Genomic DNA, 17162 nt, shown 5'->3' with positions numbered 1-17162 from the left:
AATCTAATTTAAATTACGGTTTTATGGGCGAACCATAAATTGAAATTGAATTGCTCTCACTCTACAAATCACTCAATTTTTTCTTAGCTTGTTCTCATTATGAGTACTCATGGCCCGCTCTCCCTTCTCCTCCTCTCCCTCTCTCACTGTCAGTCTCTTTTTCTATGGGGCGGGTCAACAAGTGTCGTTAGCTCTGGCCAAATGCCAAGACAAAGCCTTCGTTTTGTAGGGCATTTCATAACGCGTGGAGAAATTCAATTAAGTTTGTGTCCTTTGGCCCCCGATCTGCCCCTCTATTTTTGGGCCACTGTTTTTATGGCCAGAACAAGCGGCAAACGAAATTAAAGTCAATAAACAAGCCCTGGAGGCTGCGGCTGGGGCTGGTGCTTTTGCTGCTGCTGCTGCGGCGGAGGATTGTCAGTTGACTGTCCCCCGACAATTGGCTCTGGTCACAGTTGCTATGGCACTTTGGTCGTTTCCCCTCTGTGTCTCTCTATCTCCGTGGTCTTGGGGCTCGTTTCGGGGCACAAATAAACCGCAAAAGCCCGTCACAGTCACATAACCGCAGCCAGACAATGGCCCATGTGAGTGGCCCACCCCAAACACACAAAAGGAGAACCAACCCACTGGCAGTGCGGACATTCAAGGACATGCTAGTATTATTCTCCATGGAAATGACTGCCATTTGTTGCGCACAAATAATTTTACAAGCACTTGGGAATCCCATCCGTCGCCCCCATTCGAAGACAAGACCATTGAAGAAATGTTTCCAAAGCCCTAAACTAATTCCCCCATTCCATTGTGTCTGCTTTGTGATTACAGATACACGACGATCTAGAGAAGGATCCGGACTATTCTGGCTCTGGCTTTGGACCGGATGACGAGGACGCCGAGCCGGATCATCACTCGCAGCACGGTTCGCACAACACGCGCATCTCGCAGAGCGGCGGCTCCAGCATAAACAGTAAGCATAATTCGAACGACAACAGCCACAACGACGACCTCGACCACATATCGAGTAGATTCAACAACAACAACAACAACCTGAACCAAATCGACAACAACAACAGCCAGAATATTAATTACAATAATAACTATAATAATAATAATAATCCCAACCTTAATAACAATCACCATCCAGCGAATAGTGGCACAATCATTGGTAGTAGCACCACAGCGAACCATAACAGTAATCAGAATCACATCGGCGGCCAGAGCGGTGGCATCATCAGTGGCAGTGGTGGTGAGATCGGTGGTCATAGTGGCACTGGCATTAACACAATCGGTAAAGATCAAGCTAGTTTTGTAGCTACTCTAAGCGAGACATTCTATCTTCTACTACTTCCACTACTTCAACTTCAACTCCTCCTTCTACCCACCACCACCACACCACAATACACCACATTTTAGTTATTCCAAATCCAACAATTACACCATCAACAGATACAGAGCCGAAAACAACAACAACAACAGCAGCAACAGATACAGTTACAATTAAAACAGTCATTGCCAGCGTAGATTATAGTTATGTTAGATCTAGAGACAACAACACTAACAACCAATCATTCACAACATCTACAAGAACACCAACACCAACAACCCCATCTCTATATCCAGCAGCTCATACACCAACACAAACCTCATCCACAACCTCAACAACAACAAGCAGTTCACCAACAACGACAAGCAGCAGCAGCAGCACCACCACCAGCACCAGTACGACAACTGCGGCCACAACCACCTCAACCACAGCTGCCTCGAATCGCACCCAAACCACGCCTAAGCCACTTGTTGTCGATTCCACCACAGCGAGCCGTCCTTTGCCCCACTTCCCCGCCTTCGATGAGGAGCTCGATGTGGATGAGGATGCCAGCGGCGATGGCATCGATGTGGAAGGTGGCGGCGAGGATGATGACGAGGGCGATGATGACGACATCATCATTGATCATCCCGATTCGGAGAAGCCAAAGTTTGCAGTGCCTGTTCCCGCTGGGAGCGATAACGTCGATCATGATCATGATCATGATATCGATAGCGATACCGATGATGGCGATGGCGATAATGATGACACCGACGATGATGATCGCATCATCGATGTGGATGGCGGTAATGAGGATGGCACTACCAACGGGAATGGAAATGGAATCGGTGGCAACGATGGAGACCTCAACACAGAGCGCGGACGTCAGTGGTTTTTATTTTTACTCCTTTTTTTATACTTTCCTTTTGATTATTTGCTTTTGTTTGTTTGTCTATCCGTTTTGCCTTTGCTTTTTATGTTGTTTTTTGTATTTTGTGTTTCATTGTTGCTTCTTGTTTTGTCCTCCTCCAACCCTCAATGCGATTCCTTTTTGTGTTATGTCTCTGCCCCCAGCTTATGTTTTGGAGAGACACCAATTGTGGTATCTCTGGCACTGCATTCCTTTAATCGTATATTATTTAACATTATATATATTTTATTTGTATCTTTTAAAGCACTTTTTTCAACAGCAAACAAAGTTTTCTAGCTTGCATTGTAGTTGATTTCTTGGGTATTTGCTTTGGTTTCTGTTACGTTACGTTACGTTACGTAGTTTGATTGGTGCACACATTCAAGTATATAGAATATTCCTTACAATTACTTACATATATATATATTTGTTAAGTTTTACCTCAGTTTTTCTCTACTGCGCGCTCTGGCAACGAACTCTGCAACGAACAATGCTGCGGGTTTTCCTTTTGTGTGGACTTTTACATGGAATCCCTCCCACACTTTCATTCTGTGACCAATTTTCATCCTTTGACCATTCCATTCCATTCGATTCATTCATTCATTCATTCAGTCTGCGTTTGGCATTTATTCATTCATTTGTTCGATTGGAAAAACTCCCGCAGAGCCAACACAATTCCATTGCCTCGGACCTCACGCTCATTCTCATTCTCATTCGCAATCTCATTCGCATTCTCATAGACTTTAGTGTTAACCCTAGGATAAAGCTATTCTAAGTCACATAATTTAAGGATAGTTTAAGTGTCTTTTATGTATGAACGGTAGACGGGGGCATCCACCATCCATCGATTCATCGATTGAGATGCACCCGCACACGCCCTCCATCAAGGTTCTGCATATAGAGAGTCCCGCCCTAGGCCCAAAGTTCCATTAACATTGTCGCGGCTCCCCCCTGAATAACAGCCTCTGGAATCACACTAAGCCGCACAGTGATTTTGTGCTTTGTTGCTCTTCGAGTGGAAAGCACTTGGAAAGCGCTCCTCACGGCGCTCCACTTGAAATGAAAAATCACCGAGTCCCTGGCAATGGCAGAGGCAATGGCTCTGGCAAGGAGCGCCTCCAAATCCACTCTGAAAAACTCCCAACGACTTGGGGGCATTGTTGCTCTTACCCCGAAACCCATCCATCCTTTGTGTATGTGGCAAACACTATTTATGAAGCGAGGAGGCAGGGAGGGAGAGCACAAACAGAGTCTAATGGGAACCCAGGAGTGGATCTGATAGGTGTATGGGCACTGTGTGTGTGTGCGTGCGTGGGTTGCGAATATATGGCCAGCTTTGATGTTTGTGCCAGTGCCACGCCCAGTATAAACACGAAGCACAAACCAAGTGGCATATGGCAGGCGTCTAACACACAGCAGGACCACAATTTCGGGCATAATTGTGACCACAGCTGCCCATATGCTTTATACTGAGCATTAAATCCTGCAGTTCCTAGTGCTAGCAAAGTCCAGCATTAAGTGCATTTCTACCTCCCACATCCAATCGAAGATTCACGAATACACGGATGGCTACACCTTTATTGGCTTCGTGCAAGCAGACAGACAGACACACAATCAGTTTGATGGATACACATAGACAGGAATGCTCAATCACAGGATAAAGTTATCTTAAAATCAGTAGATGGCAGATGAGAAAATAGCATTAAAAGGCAAATATTTCATTTATAGCTTTACCCTGGATGGAGTTCTCGTCGGGCCTTTGAGATGTGGGCTTCGATTCGATCATTTTCCAATGATTTGCTTCAGTTTGCAGGGCTATTCAATGCGATTACGAGTATGTGTCTGGCGGCAATTCAATAAGCCTTTTGGCCATTACCTAATTAATATGCCACCCTCTCAATCTCACTCACTCCGCACCAATCTAGTCCCCCAAGGAGTGGTGAAGCACAACACACACATGTGTGTGTGTACATCAGGGTGGGGTTCTGGGGCAAAGTACATGGGCTAAACAAGCAATTTGTTTGTCTTAAGCATAGGGAGGCCAAAGCGGATTCGGATCCAGATGAAAAGATGAAAACAGACTGGGGGTCATGGGGGTTAAACAATGGCTCAACAAAGCACAAAGAACACACACATAATAAGTGAAGTGGAGGGAGGGATGTGGGTGTGGGTGTGGCTGTCAATTAAATTAATTTAAATTCACTTTCTTTGACAGCCAAATTGTCATTCAAATTGCTCTTCTTTCTGAACATGTCGCTCTCGTGTCAGATCCGTGAATACTTTTGAGGTAGGTGTCCATGGATTCGCCATCTATCATCTCGAAACTGCTCTCGCCTTACGCTGAAGCCTACTGAGATTTCCCCCCATGCAAATTTGTCACAATTTGCATTACTCCGGCTCTCGGCTGGTAACTTTTTTCATTTGGCCAAAAGTTTTCCGGATTGCTCATTAGCGTGAAATGAGCTCAAAAGTTGTGTTTGTGCGGGTGGGCAAACAATCAGACAGACAGTCAGTCGGATGGATGGGTGGTAGGAGCCGCCGGCAGGAAGTAGTCTAGTTTTATAAGACTTAAAGTTTGGCATAAGGTATCCTTTGTACTTGTAATCGTAGTCCCGAATCAACTCTACTAACCGTAAGCCTTGTAAATATCGCATAAAATATCATTAACACACGTAACATAACCGCCCTGAAACAAATATAGACACTCGATCCGATCGGATATCGGAGTACTCACAAGCAACAACTGATCTATGTCTCTCACTCACACAAACACAAATACACGCAGAAACACACACACACATACACACACTATCTGTTTTTGTATTATTTTGCTTGCACGTCATGGGCATTCTCGTAAATGGATAATTGTAAACCCCAGCTATGACTCTCAATCTCATCTTGCACTTTCTGCTCTATTTTCTTGGCACAGCGGGAGGTGGCAGCAACGTGCACGAGTTGGACCCGAATACGAACGTAAACAGCCAGCCCTCCGACACAAAGCACGTCGACCACAGGCCCAACGGCAACGAGGTGGTCATCATGAGCGAGGACGATCGCACGTCGAGCTTCTTCTCGCAGCCAGGAATACTGGCAGGTAAGTGGCCATTCCCTCCATGTTCATGCGTCAATCTCTCACAAACTATTTTCTCTCTTCCCTGCATCTTTAGCTGTCATTGGCGGTGCCGTGGTTGGCCTGCTTTGCGCCATTCTTGTGGTGATGTTCATCGTGTACCGCATGCGGAAAAAGGACGAGGGCTCCTATGCCCTGGATGAGCCGAAGCGATCCCCGGCCAACAATTCCTATGCGAAAAATGCGAATAATCGCGAGTTCTACGCCTGAGATAATGGCACATCGCGCAGGTATTAAGTGAGCCATGAGTGAGGATCCACCCGAATGGAGATCCATCTCGAACGGGATACGGATCTTAACGGAGGAGGAGATGACGGCTCATCTCGATACACTGTGCGGAGTGCGAAGTGCGGAAGGAGCAGCGCCATCAGCAGCCATCTGCCACAATGAGTAATCATCTGCAACAGCAACAGCAAACAGCAAAAGCAACAAAACTAACACAAATTCAATGAAAATCGAAGGCATCTTCGGATCACACACACAATTTTTCGTTGGGGGGGTAAACTAAATGCATTAAACAATGAACAACCAAGTAAGAAAGTGCAGAGATTCGAGAGGAATATATAAACAAAAACAATTCAAAACTTACCTGTAAGCTAATGCCGGTCGGTTGACGGAGGAGGGCGACTTTTCTAATTAAGTAAATTTTAAGCGACGAAAACAAAAGAAAAACCAATATCAAATATGAATGGAAGCGCATGCAAATCGTGCGAAATCTAATATATAATTAATATATATTATATTCATAGTGAAACCAATATAAGGGCGGGCAAAATTAAGCAAATTAATTATGAATTACGAGTATGTAGAGCAAAGGCAGGAGGAGAGCGAGAAATAATACCTATAATAATACCACAAAACACGACACAGCGCCTACATGGACGATGTAAACGATGGACGACAGTTCGTTCTGTGGATGGAGGCAGCGACAGACGCATATTGAATACACTTTTATGAATATACGAGTATTTGTTAGCTGAATAATGGAAGCGAATTGGATATATCATGATTATACCCACTCTCGAAAGAACCCCAGATCCAATGGTCAGTCACTTCCGCCATCCAATTCACACCACGGAAAAAAGAGAATAAAAGAGAATCCGTTGGGAATACCAATAATTATTGTGAATTGCGAATTGTGCGGCATACAACAAGCGGAAATTGATTCATAAATAAATGTTTTTAGGTTATACATAAGCAAAACTATGTAATTATTAGTGTAATTCCTAAAACAAAAACAAGAAGAACCACACAAATGGAAAAATGAAAAAAAAAAACAAAAAAAAACAAAAACTATAAGAGAAAAACGAAAACTACTAAATGAAGCAAAAAACAGAATACGAACACTCTCTGAACCTTCCTGGCAACTAAACAAACTAAAAAGTAATGAAATGCAGAGAACTATTTCTACTCTTTTTTTAAAAAAAAACACAAAAACTTGAATATTTATTGAAATTGAGATTGAAAATGATAATGAAAAACGAAATCGAAAAGTATATAAGGACATAATACGTCCAGAAAGCGATTGTACATTAATTTAGTATTCCATATGGGTTTTAGAATTATTCGGCCAGTCTCCCACGCTCGACTCCACTGCTTCTTCCACGGCTAAGAATCAAAATCGGATTACGCATTGATTATTGTGCATTTATTTAGTTTTTACGTTCGCTGTCAGTGACAATTGTTTAGTTTTGCAAGCAAAATACAAGTGTGCGAAGTACGAAGAACACAAAACAACACGAGCCAACCCAATCCAATCCAATAAAATCAAATCCAATCCATTACCACATGCAATAGTAAAAATTACTTGTTAAGTTTACAATTGAAATGAGACGCAAACCAGCAGGAAATGTTAATGACTCAGCCCTCAAATTAGCTGCAATACTTGTTTAATTGTTAGTCAACCCATATTCTCTCCAGCTCTAATGCCATATTTTCATTGCGAAAAGAAGTTATAAGAACGAAAAATACTAATACATAATACATTTATATACAAGTATATATAATTAGCAACATAAATCAATTGCGTGTGTAAATGTGTGTAATGCATAAATAATTAATTAAACATATACATACATACATACTACCACTGCGACATCAGAGCGTGCACCAAAGGGGGAAGGAAGCTCTCGGAGAACATCATCATCGGTACATACTCGTACTTCCCCCAAATCTACACCTAAAACAAACTGAAACTCACACAAACATACAAAAAAGAGAACGACAGCCACATCAGCAACAGCGACAACAAGAACTAAACATTTTTCTGAATACAACTTTTTCTACACTGTAAAAAACGCAACTGCAACTCTTTTGATATGTACGAGTACTATGTTTTGTCCTACTCTCGACCCATAGTACCTTTTTGTCCAATTTTACATCAACTTTTTTTGCTACTTTGTAAGCGTTTAGTTTGTTAGTTTTTTAAATGCGCTGAATGTACTGAGAAATTGGTTTTGATTTGCTAAATAAACTGGTATAAAACTAATTTAAACAAAACGAAACATAGTTTACTTTAAACTTAAACAGAAAACGCATCATTTATCCTCTTCTATACTACATAAACTACGTTGTGAAGTCGAGAAATTATTTCAAATATTTGGACAGTCCTTCACAACTTTGCCTAGAAATATCAAACAATAATTTCAGCATAGAACTCCTGATCATAGTGAACGTTCAGAAATACGTTCAGGAATATGGAATACATTTCATTGTTCATCTGACCTTAGCCGTAGATAGTCAACAAAAAAGAGAGCTCTAAAAATTTGTTTAAATTGCACGAAATCAAATTTTCAAGTTAAATTGTTTGTTTTTCCTGGCAAAGAACTCTTTTTTTCTTGCTTAATTTTTAAATTCGAAATTCCATTTTAAAATGTGTTTGTGTTGCGATTGTCCATCATTCGATTGTTGGCCCGATAAGACATGGTGTTTGTTCTTTGGAATATGGAACGGACTCGTGGGCTTCATCGGCTTGGTATCAACAAGTATCATGTTAGACAAAGAATTGGCAAAACCAAAATCAACAATCGACATCGGTGATTTTGGTATTTTTGGTGGTGAGTAATGGCTAATGACATTGGAGTTTGCGAAGAGAACAAAGCGATTGCGTAATTGTGTATTTCAGTTTCAATATCACTTTCAGTTTCAAACAAATTTGCGAATGAGACTAGAAGCGAAGCTAGAGTTTGGATCGAGGTTATAATACTCATATGTTGTATACTACACTTATTGTCTGGGATATGTATACTTTTGGGATTGTTTTTGGTGAGTAGAAGCACTCAGATTTACCTCCATCCACTTAATTTATCAATGGTGTTGCAGGATATGAAAATTATATTCTCATTCGGCAAAGGCATGAGCCATGTTTTGCCATGGGTTGGGATTTGCTCGATAATCTTACCAAGTGAGTGTCAACATTTGGTATTGGATCTGGTGACTTGATATTGACATCTTGCTTCCGTTTGTTTCAGTTGTTCAACTCATATGTTTATTCAGAGTGTGCAGGTATTATAAACGCATGTGACGGCAATTCCCACTCCAAAAAACAAAGAAGAATCGTTCAAATGTTTGGCTGTATTCTGGTTTGCTATCCTCGCCCTGACAAAAGTGGCATGCTGATGTATGACAAAATTGCAGTATAGAAAATTTTCCATGGACGGACGACAGTTCGTTCTGTGGATGGAGGCAGAGACAGACGCATATTGAATACACTTTTATGAATATACGAGTATATGTTAGCTAAATAATGGAAGCGAATTGGATATATCATGATTATACACCCACTCTCGAAAGAATCCCAGATCCAATGGTCAGTCACTTCCGCCATCCAATTCACACCACGGAAAAAAGAGAATAAAAGAGAATCCGTTGGGAATACCAATAATTATTGTGAATTGCGAATTGTGCGGCATACAACAAGCGGAAATTGATTCATAAATAAATGTTTTTAGGTTATACATAAGCAAAACTATGTAATTATTAGTGTAATTCCTAAAACAAAAACAAGAAGAACCACACAAATAAAAAAATGAAAAAAAAAAAAAAAAAAAAAAAAAACAAAAACTATAAGAGAAAAACGATAACTACTAAATGAAGCAAAAACAGAATACGAACACTCTCTGAACCTTCCTGGCAACTAAACAAACTAAAAAGTAATGAAATGCAGAGAACTATTTCTACTCTTTTTAAAAAAAAAAACACACAAAAACTTGAATATTTATTGAAATTGAGATTGAAAATGATAATGAAAAACGAAATCGAAAAGTATATAAGGACATAATACGTCCAGAAAGCGATTGTACATTAATTTAGTATTCCATATGGGTTTTAGAATTATTCGGCCAGTCTCACGCTCGACTCCACTGCTTCTTCCACGGCTAAGAATCAAAATCGGATTACGCATTGATTATTGTGCATTTATTTAGTTTTTACGTTCGCTGTCAGTGACAATTGTTTAGTTTTGCAAGCAAAATACAAGTGTGCGAAGTACGAAGAACACAAAACAACACGAGCCAACCCAATCCAATCCAATAAAATCAAATCCAATCCATTACCACATGCAATAGTAAAATTACTTGTTAAGTTTACAATTGAAATGAGACGCAAACCAGCAGGAAATGTTAATGACTCAGCCCTCAAATTAGCTGCAATACTTGTTTAATTGTTAGTCAACCCATATTCTCTCCAGCTCTAATGCCATATTTTCATTGCGAAAAGAAGTTATAAGAACGAAAAATACTAATACATAATACATTTATATACAAGTATATATAATTAGCAACATAAATCAATTGCGTGTGTAAATGTGTGTAATGCATAAATAATTAATTAAACATATACATACATACATACTACCACTGCGACATCAGAGCGTGCACCAAAGGGGGAAGGAAGCTCTCGGAGAACATCATCATCGGTACATACTCGTACTTCCCCCAAATCTACACCTAAAACAAACTGAAACTCACACAAACATACAAAAAAGAGAACGACAGCCACATCAGCAACAGCGACAACAAGAACTAAACATTTTTCTGAATACAACTTTTTCTACACTGTAAAAAACGCAACTGCAACTCTTTTGATATGTACGAGTACTATGTTTTGTCCTACTCTCGACCCATAGTACCTTTTTGTCCAATTTTACATCAACTTTTTTTGCTACTTTGTAAGCGTTTAGTTTGTTAGTTTTTTAAATGCGCTGTCCTCGCCCTGACAAAAGTGGCATGCTGATGTATGACAAAATTGCAGTATAGAAAATTTTCCATGGACGGACGACAGTTCGTTCTGTGGATGGAGGCAGAGACAGACGCATATTGAATACACTTTTATGAATATACGAGTATATGTTAGCTAAATAATGGAAGCGAATTGGATATATCATGATTATACACCCACTCTCGAAAGAATCCCAGATCCAATGGTCAGTCACTTCCGCCATCCAATTCACACCACGGAAAAAAGAGAATAAAAGAGAATCCGTTGGGAATACCAATAATTATTGTGAATTGCGAATTGTGCGGCATACAACAAGCGGAAATTGATTCATAAATAAATGTTTTTAGGTTATACATAAGCAAAACTATGTAATTATTAGTGTAATTCCTAAAAAAAAAAACAAGAAGAACCACACAAAAAAAAAAAAAAAAAAAAAAAAAAAAAAAAACAAAACTATAAGAGAAAAACGATAACTACTAAATGAAGCAAAAAACAGAATACGAACACTCTCTGAACCTTCCTGGCAACTAAACAAACTAAAAAGTAATGAAATGCAGAGAACTATTTCTACTCTTTTTAAAAAAAAAAACACACAAAAACTTGAATATTTATTGAAATTGAGATTGAAAATGATAATGAAAAACGAAATCGAAAAGTATATAAGGACATAATACGTCCAGAAAGCGATTGTACATTAATTTAGTATTCCATATGGGTTTTAGAATTATTCGGCCAGTCTCACGCTCGACTCCACTGCTTCTTCCACGGCTAAGAATCAAAATCGGATTACGCATTGATTATTGTGCATTTATTTAGTTTTACGTTCGCTGTCAGTGACAATTGTTTAGTTTTGCAAGCAAAATACAAGTGTGCGAAGTACGAAGAACACAAAACAACACGAGCCAACCCAATCCAATCCAATAAAATCAAATCCAATCCATTACCACATGCAATAGTAAAAATTACTTGTTAAGTTTACAATTGAAATGAGACGCAAACCAGCAGGAAATGTTAATGACTCAGCCCTCAAATTAGCTGCAATACTTGTTTAATTGTTAGTCAACCCATATTCTCCAGCTCTAATGCCATATTTTCATTGCGAAAAGAAGTTATAAGAACGAAAAATACTAATACATAATACATTTATATACAAGTATATATAATTAGCAACATAAATCAATTGCGTGTGTAAATGTGTGTAATGCATAAATAATTAATTAAACATATACATACATACATACTACCACTGCGACATCAGAGCGTGCACCAAAGGGGGAAGGAAGCTCTCGGAGAACATCATCATCGGTACATACTCGTACTTCCCCCAAATCTACACCTAAAACAAACTGAAACTCACACAAACATACAAAAAGAGAACGACAGCCACATCAGCAACAGCGACAACAAGAACTAAACATTTTTCTGAATACAACTTTTTCTACACTGTAAAAAACGCAACTGCAACTCTTTTGATATGTACGAGTACTATGTTTTGTCCTACTCTCGACCCATAGTACCTTTTTGTCCAATTTTACATCAACTTTTTTTGCTACTTTGTAAGCGTTTAGTTTGTTAGTTTTTTAAATGCGCTGAATGTACTGAGAAATTGGTTTTGATTTGCTAAATAAACTGGTATAAAACTAATTTAAACAAAACGAAACATAGTTTACTTTAAACTTAAACAGGAAACGCATCATTTATCCTCTTCTATACTACATAAACTACGTTGTGAAGTCGAGAAATTATTTCAAATAATTTGACAGTCCTTCACAACTTTGCCTAGAAATATCAAACAATAATTTCAACATAGAACTCCTGATCATAGTGAACGTTCAGAAATACGTTCAGGAATATGGAATACATTTCATTGTTCATCAGACCTTAGCCGTAGATAGTCAACAAAAAAGAGAGCTCTAAAAATTTGCTTAAATTTCAGACAAAATCAAATTTTCAAGTTAAATTTTTCTTTTTTTCCTGGCAAAGAACCCTTTTTTTTCTTTAATTTTAAATTCAAATTTCCATTTTAAAATGTGTTTGTGTTGCGATTGTCCATCATTCGATTGTTGGCCCGATAAGACATGGTGTTTGTTCTTTGGAATATGGAACGGATTCGTTGGCTTCATCGGCTTGGTATCAACAAGTATCATGTTAGACAAAGAATTGGCCAAACCAAAATCAACAATCGACATCGGTGATTTTGGTATTTTTGGTGGTGAGTAATGGCTAATGACATTGGAGTTTGCGAAGAGAACAAAGCGATTGCGGAATTGTGTATTTATTTACAGTTTCAGACAAATTTAAGAATGAGACTAGAAACAATACTACAGTTTGGCTCGAGGTTATAATACTCATATGTTGTATATTACACTTATTGTCTGGGATATGTATACTTTTGGGATTGTTTTTGGTGAGTAGAAGCACTCAGATTTACCTCCATCCACCTAATTTATCAATGGTGTCGCCTCGCAGGATATGAAAATTATATTCTCATTCGGCAAAGGCATGAGCCATGTTTTGCCATGGGTTGGGATTTGCTCGATAATCTTACCAAGTGAGTGTCAACATTTGGTATTGGATCTTCTGGTGACTTGATATTGACATCTTGCTTCCGTTTGTTTCAGTTGTGCAACTCATATGTTTATTCAGAGTGTGCAGGTATTATAAAGGCATGTGACGGCAGTGCACGGCACTGCGGCAATTCCCACTCCAAAAAAGAAGAAGAATCGTTCAAACGTTTGGCTATAATTTGGTTTCCTATCCTTGCCCTGACAAAGGTGGCTTGCTGATGTATGACAAAATTGAAGTATTGAAAATTTTTTCCGTGTTTAATGCAGATCCAATGATCAATTAAACTTAAAATCATTGCCTTAGTTCAGTTGCTTTACGAATGGGGCGTCTCTTCAACAAGTAAGGACTGATCTGAGGGTGCGTGGGCCATTAATCAGGGTATCAATTGATACGATTATCATACGAATTGTTGTTGTCGTAAACTCAAATCGGTATTAAGGACAACCACCACATACAGTAGACATGGACCCCGGCCCAACTCGTCGACATCGACAAGGATAACTTCGGGGGCAACTTGAACAAATGCAAATATCATAATTTCTAACGTCATGTCTGCAACGTCGTAACCGGAACGGCAATCAGTCAGTTTGGGGCAGGGGCTGGTTTTGGGGATAGGCCACAAAATGTCTCGGGCATTAAGACTTTCTCGTCGTCATTGGAGGGCGGGCAAATGAAATTGTTTTGCCACGCCACCGCGAAGGTTGCTGCCACAGTCAAAATGAGGTAGGAGCACGCAAGGCCCGACTCGACCTGCTCCGACATCAGACTTATTTATTTACTCTAAAAACCATACAAGAAAATTAATGGCAATTTGCTTGGTTTCATAAATATGTCGAAATGAATGTTCTTAACAAGTGACTGCCGTGGCAGAAGCAGCGACAGCAGAGACAGTCGCACACCGAGACAGAGGCAGAGCCCTTCCGAAATCTGTTCTGTCTAGCCCCATTGTTCGCCACCCTCCTCTCTGCTGCATATTGATTGCCCAGGTCGAGGCTCCGGCTTCGGCTTCGACTTTGGGGCCCCACTCTTATCAGCTGGTTTCTAATTGGATTTGTTTAGGGCAGGCCTCCATTCAAAACTCATTTGGCATTTTGCTGCACAACTCTGACTGTGCGTGACTCCTCTGTCTCGACTGGTTAAAGCTATCCGCGGATCGGGCTTTAATTTCAATAATTTCAATTAAGTGCGTGTAAATCAGTCCATTGCTGAGATATTAATAATGTAACTTTATTGAAGTTTATTGCGGCTTGTCAGCGCATGCAAACTAACATGCAGACCAAAGAAGAGCCGCAAAGGCTGCCAGAACTATCAGCAACAGGGGGAAGCAACTGTAGAAGGAGGACAAGCCAGAGACAAGCCACAGTCTAGGCAAATATGAGGCGAAGGTGAACAATTCAGTTTGCCAGCGACGAGTGCTGGGAACGGACGTCCGCCGGATAGGACGAAGTGGATATATATATGTGTCGGAAAATGAACTGAGTGCCGACTCAAAAGCCTACGACGACTGTGTCTCGTTCCTTTATGGAAGTATGCTGTTTCCAGAGAGTTGACCACTCACGAGGAACATACCCACATAATTTGGCAAAATGCCGCGCAAGAAGCAGAAGGTGGACACCATCGAGGAGATTGAGACCAACATCAAGCTGCTCTGTGATCAGTCCAACAACCACATGAAAGTTCGGGAATACGATAAGGCGTTGTTCGGCTACAATCAGGTAAGTCTTTCGAGAATCAGGAACTACTACGCACTATAGCACCATAAAATAATAGGAGATTAAAAGAGTCCGAGCTTAGAGTGCCTACAACGGTACCGTCGAAGTTATGAAGTGCCTGGTGTTTGATTGAATGGATTATATTTATTATTTTTCTTTTTATAATTTAAAATTTTTTTGAAACATGTCTACATGATTTCTACATGACTTCACACGTGCTCCACTCTAAGCTCGATGCTGCTTGACAGAAGCTGGTGTCTATGAAACTAGTCTAAACTGGTGTTGTATGGTGTATAAAACGTGTAGAAAATACATTTTGAGGCTCACAGGTCACAGGGTTTTCACACTGCCTCTTCCACCAGCGAAGTATACAAAAAAACGGCGAAATTTGGCAACAGACGTAAACATTTTCTCGGCAGATGGCTCTGTAAAATGTGCAGTTGGCAGTTCCCTTTTAGTTAAAAGGGACCTGTTGGCTCCATATATGTACATACATAGGTAGAATAAGTCCTTAAAACTAGCTATTGATGATGAGGGCCATCAGGATCCAGCTAGTTGTAATCCCAATCTAATCCAGAAAAGTACATACAATGAGTACTAATCACTCTGACTTGGAATCCATTACAACCAAACTCTTCCTACACCTAAAATGGAAAAAATTGCTTCAACAAGGTCATAGTGTTACCTCTAAGGCAAAATTCAATTTAGCAACTTAATGTCATGGCACAGCCATCCTCCACCTAGAACCTAGAACCTGCTTCTTTTCACCTGAGCACGTGTGATTGTTATTTGGTATCGATTGTTAACCCATAAGAGGCGCCAGTTTCCTGGCAACAGCTCATCGGGCGAATCAATTACCGTTTGTCTGGGTGCGAAGGTGTTGGATTTTCACACCAACTTTTGGAACTGCTACTGGGAGAAGAGAAGTTTTGGGCAAATGTCGAACGTGCTGAACAACATCCTCGCCGTGGACAAGGAGCAGGAGCTGCTGCAGAGCTTCATCCGGACGGGCGCCAATGCAGACGAAGAGTCCTTGGACGAGTCGCACAAAAGGTCAAAGGGTCGCGGACGTCGCAGCTCACACAAGCAGCCCATATGGGATCGCCGTGACTCGTACGGCGGCGGACGCAGGTCATCGGGCGATCGTGGTGGACGAGGCAAACAGGCGGATGACGGTGGTGACGGCGCCGGAGGCAAGCGGGGCAACCGCATCGAGGCCGAGCTGCGAGCGGCCCGCAAACGCATCGAGGAGCAGATTGCCAAGAAGAAGAAGCCCAAGGAAAACTTCGTGGACTTTTACACGGACAAGGATCGAGCAGCTGCCGTTAGCGCCGGGGCCTTCGACATCAAACAGAGTCTGCAGATCAAACAGAAGCAGGACCGCAACGAGGCGCTACTAATACCCGACGAAGCAGACATCAGCTCGGTCATTGCTCTGGGGCTCAAGGAGATCAAGAATGCCAATCCTGAGAATGCCATTCACTTCTTTTGCAAGGTTCTCCCTTGATCACTGCTACTCCGCTTTCCTGTTACCCATTTCTATTTTGCCGATTCTAATAGTCGATATTTCTGGTTTTTGCAGGCTCTGGAGCTGAACAGCACGGACATCAATGCCTTGATATCGCGCAGCAAGTGCTATCTGCTGCTGGGCGAGGCCTCCAAGGCACTGCAGGACGCGGAGACGGCGCTCGGAGAGGAGAAGAACAATATACGAGCCATCTACCAGAAGGCCGAGTCCCTCTACTACTTGGGACAGTTCGAGCAGAGCCTCATGTTCTTCCACCGCGGACTACGCGCCCGCCCCGAGCTGGCATCCTTTCGCCTGGGCGTGCAAAAGACCCAAGAGGCGATCGAGAACACCATCGGCACCAAGCCGCGGGCACCGCCGTCTGCCCCAAAGAGCGGAAAGTCGCGCAAGGAGGACGACAACATGTCAAAGTCGCAGACGACACGCCAGAAGCCCACAAAGGCGGACCTGGAGCGACGTAATGCCCGAAAGCTGCTGGGCGAACTGTGCGTGGACAAGGAGTATCTGGAGAAGCTGTTGCTGCATCCAGACCTGGTACGCGCCGACACCAACACGGAGAACATATCGACTTTTGCCAAGGAGGCGGTCGAGTTCCTCAACAAGCGGCAGGAGTTTTGGCGACAGCAGCGGCCTTGCACGGCACTGCCCAACCACAAGAATCTGCCTAACGATGCGATGCCTAAGTGGTTCTAGCTGACAGCTCACTGAAGTGTTAAGTTTGTGTTTCAATTTGCGTTGTGTTTGATTCCTGGGCTGCAATAAACAGGAGCAAGTTGTAGATTACATTGTACATAATT

The 17162-nt window shown here is 41.3% G+C and overlaps 2 protein-coding genes and 2 long non-coding RNA genes across 12 annotated transcripts in view; all 4 read left to right on the top strand.

Moving 5' to 3' along the window:
• Positions 1-7828, top strand: part of LOC117891687 (syndecan) — a 102837-nt gene extending 95009 nt beyond the window's left edge. For 3 of the 7 annotated variants that reach the window (XM_034797268.1, XM_034797269.1, XM_034797266.1), the window contains exons 4-7: positions 823-964; positions 1618-2184; positions 5140-5304; positions 5378-7828. In XM_034797268.1, the coding sequence (XP_034653159.1) occupies positions 823-964; positions 1618-2184; positions 5140-5304; positions 5378-5550 (1047 nt within the window). In that variant the 3' untranslated portion in view covers positions 5551-7828. Of the gene's footprint in view, positions 1-822; positions 1286-1617; positions 2185-5139; positions 5305-5377 lie in introns of all 7 variants that reach the window. The other 4 variants (XM_034797270.1, XM_034797272.1, XM_034797271.1 and 1 more) reach the window with 4 other exon arrangements.
• Positions 7829-8378: 550 nt separating this feature from the next.
• Positions 8379-8772, top strand: LOC117891690. 2 transcript variants are annotated; one of them, XR_004648644.1, is made up of 3 exons: positions 8379-8396; positions 8483-8604; positions 8662-8772. It is a non-coding gene; the product is annotated as an uncharacterized LOC117891690 (long non-coding RNA). The 2 variants fall into 2 exon arrangements; XR_004648643.1 differs by having other exon boundaries at positions 8382-8396; positions 8465-8604.
• Positions 8773-12515: 3743 nt separating this feature from the next.
• LOC117891689 lies at positions 12516-13380 on the top strand. The gene is made up of 4 exons (XR_004648642.1): positions 12516-12769; positions 12843-12964; positions 13027-13108; positions 13179-13380. It is a non-coding gene; the product is annotated as an uncharacterized LOC117891689 (long non-coding RNA).
• Positions 13381-14050: 670 nt separating this feature from the next.
• LOC117891688 (tetratricopeptide repeat protein 25) lies at positions 14051-17113 on the top strand. 2 transcript variants are annotated; one of them, XM_034797275.1, is made up of 2 exons: positions 14051-14840; positions 16420-17113. In XM_034797275.1, exons 1-2 carry the CDS (start codon positions 14712-14714, stop codon positions 17056-17058), a joined length of 768 nt encoding a protein of 255 aa, XP_034653166.1. In that variant the 5' UTR covers positions 14051-14711; the 3' UTR covers positions 17059-17113. The 2 variants fall into 2 exon arrangements, with proteins under 2 accessions (XP_034653166.1, XP_034653165.1); XM_034797274.1 differs by lacking the exon at positions 14051-14840 and adding an exon at positions 15573-16332 and having other exon boundaries at positions 16420-17108.
• The last annotated feature ends 49 nt before the right edge of the window (positions 17114-17162 follow it).

Source organism: Drosophila subobscura, chromosome E, assembly GCF_008121235.1.
Source record: "Drosophila subobscura isolate 14011-0131.10 chromosome E, UCBerk_Dsub_1.0, whole genome shotgun sequence".
Classification (NCBI taxonomy): domain Eukaryota; kingdom Metazoa; phylum Arthropoda; class Insecta; order Diptera; family Drosophilidae; genus Drosophila; species Drosophila subobscura.
This window is presented reverse-complemented; position numbering and strand designations above follow the sequence as displayed.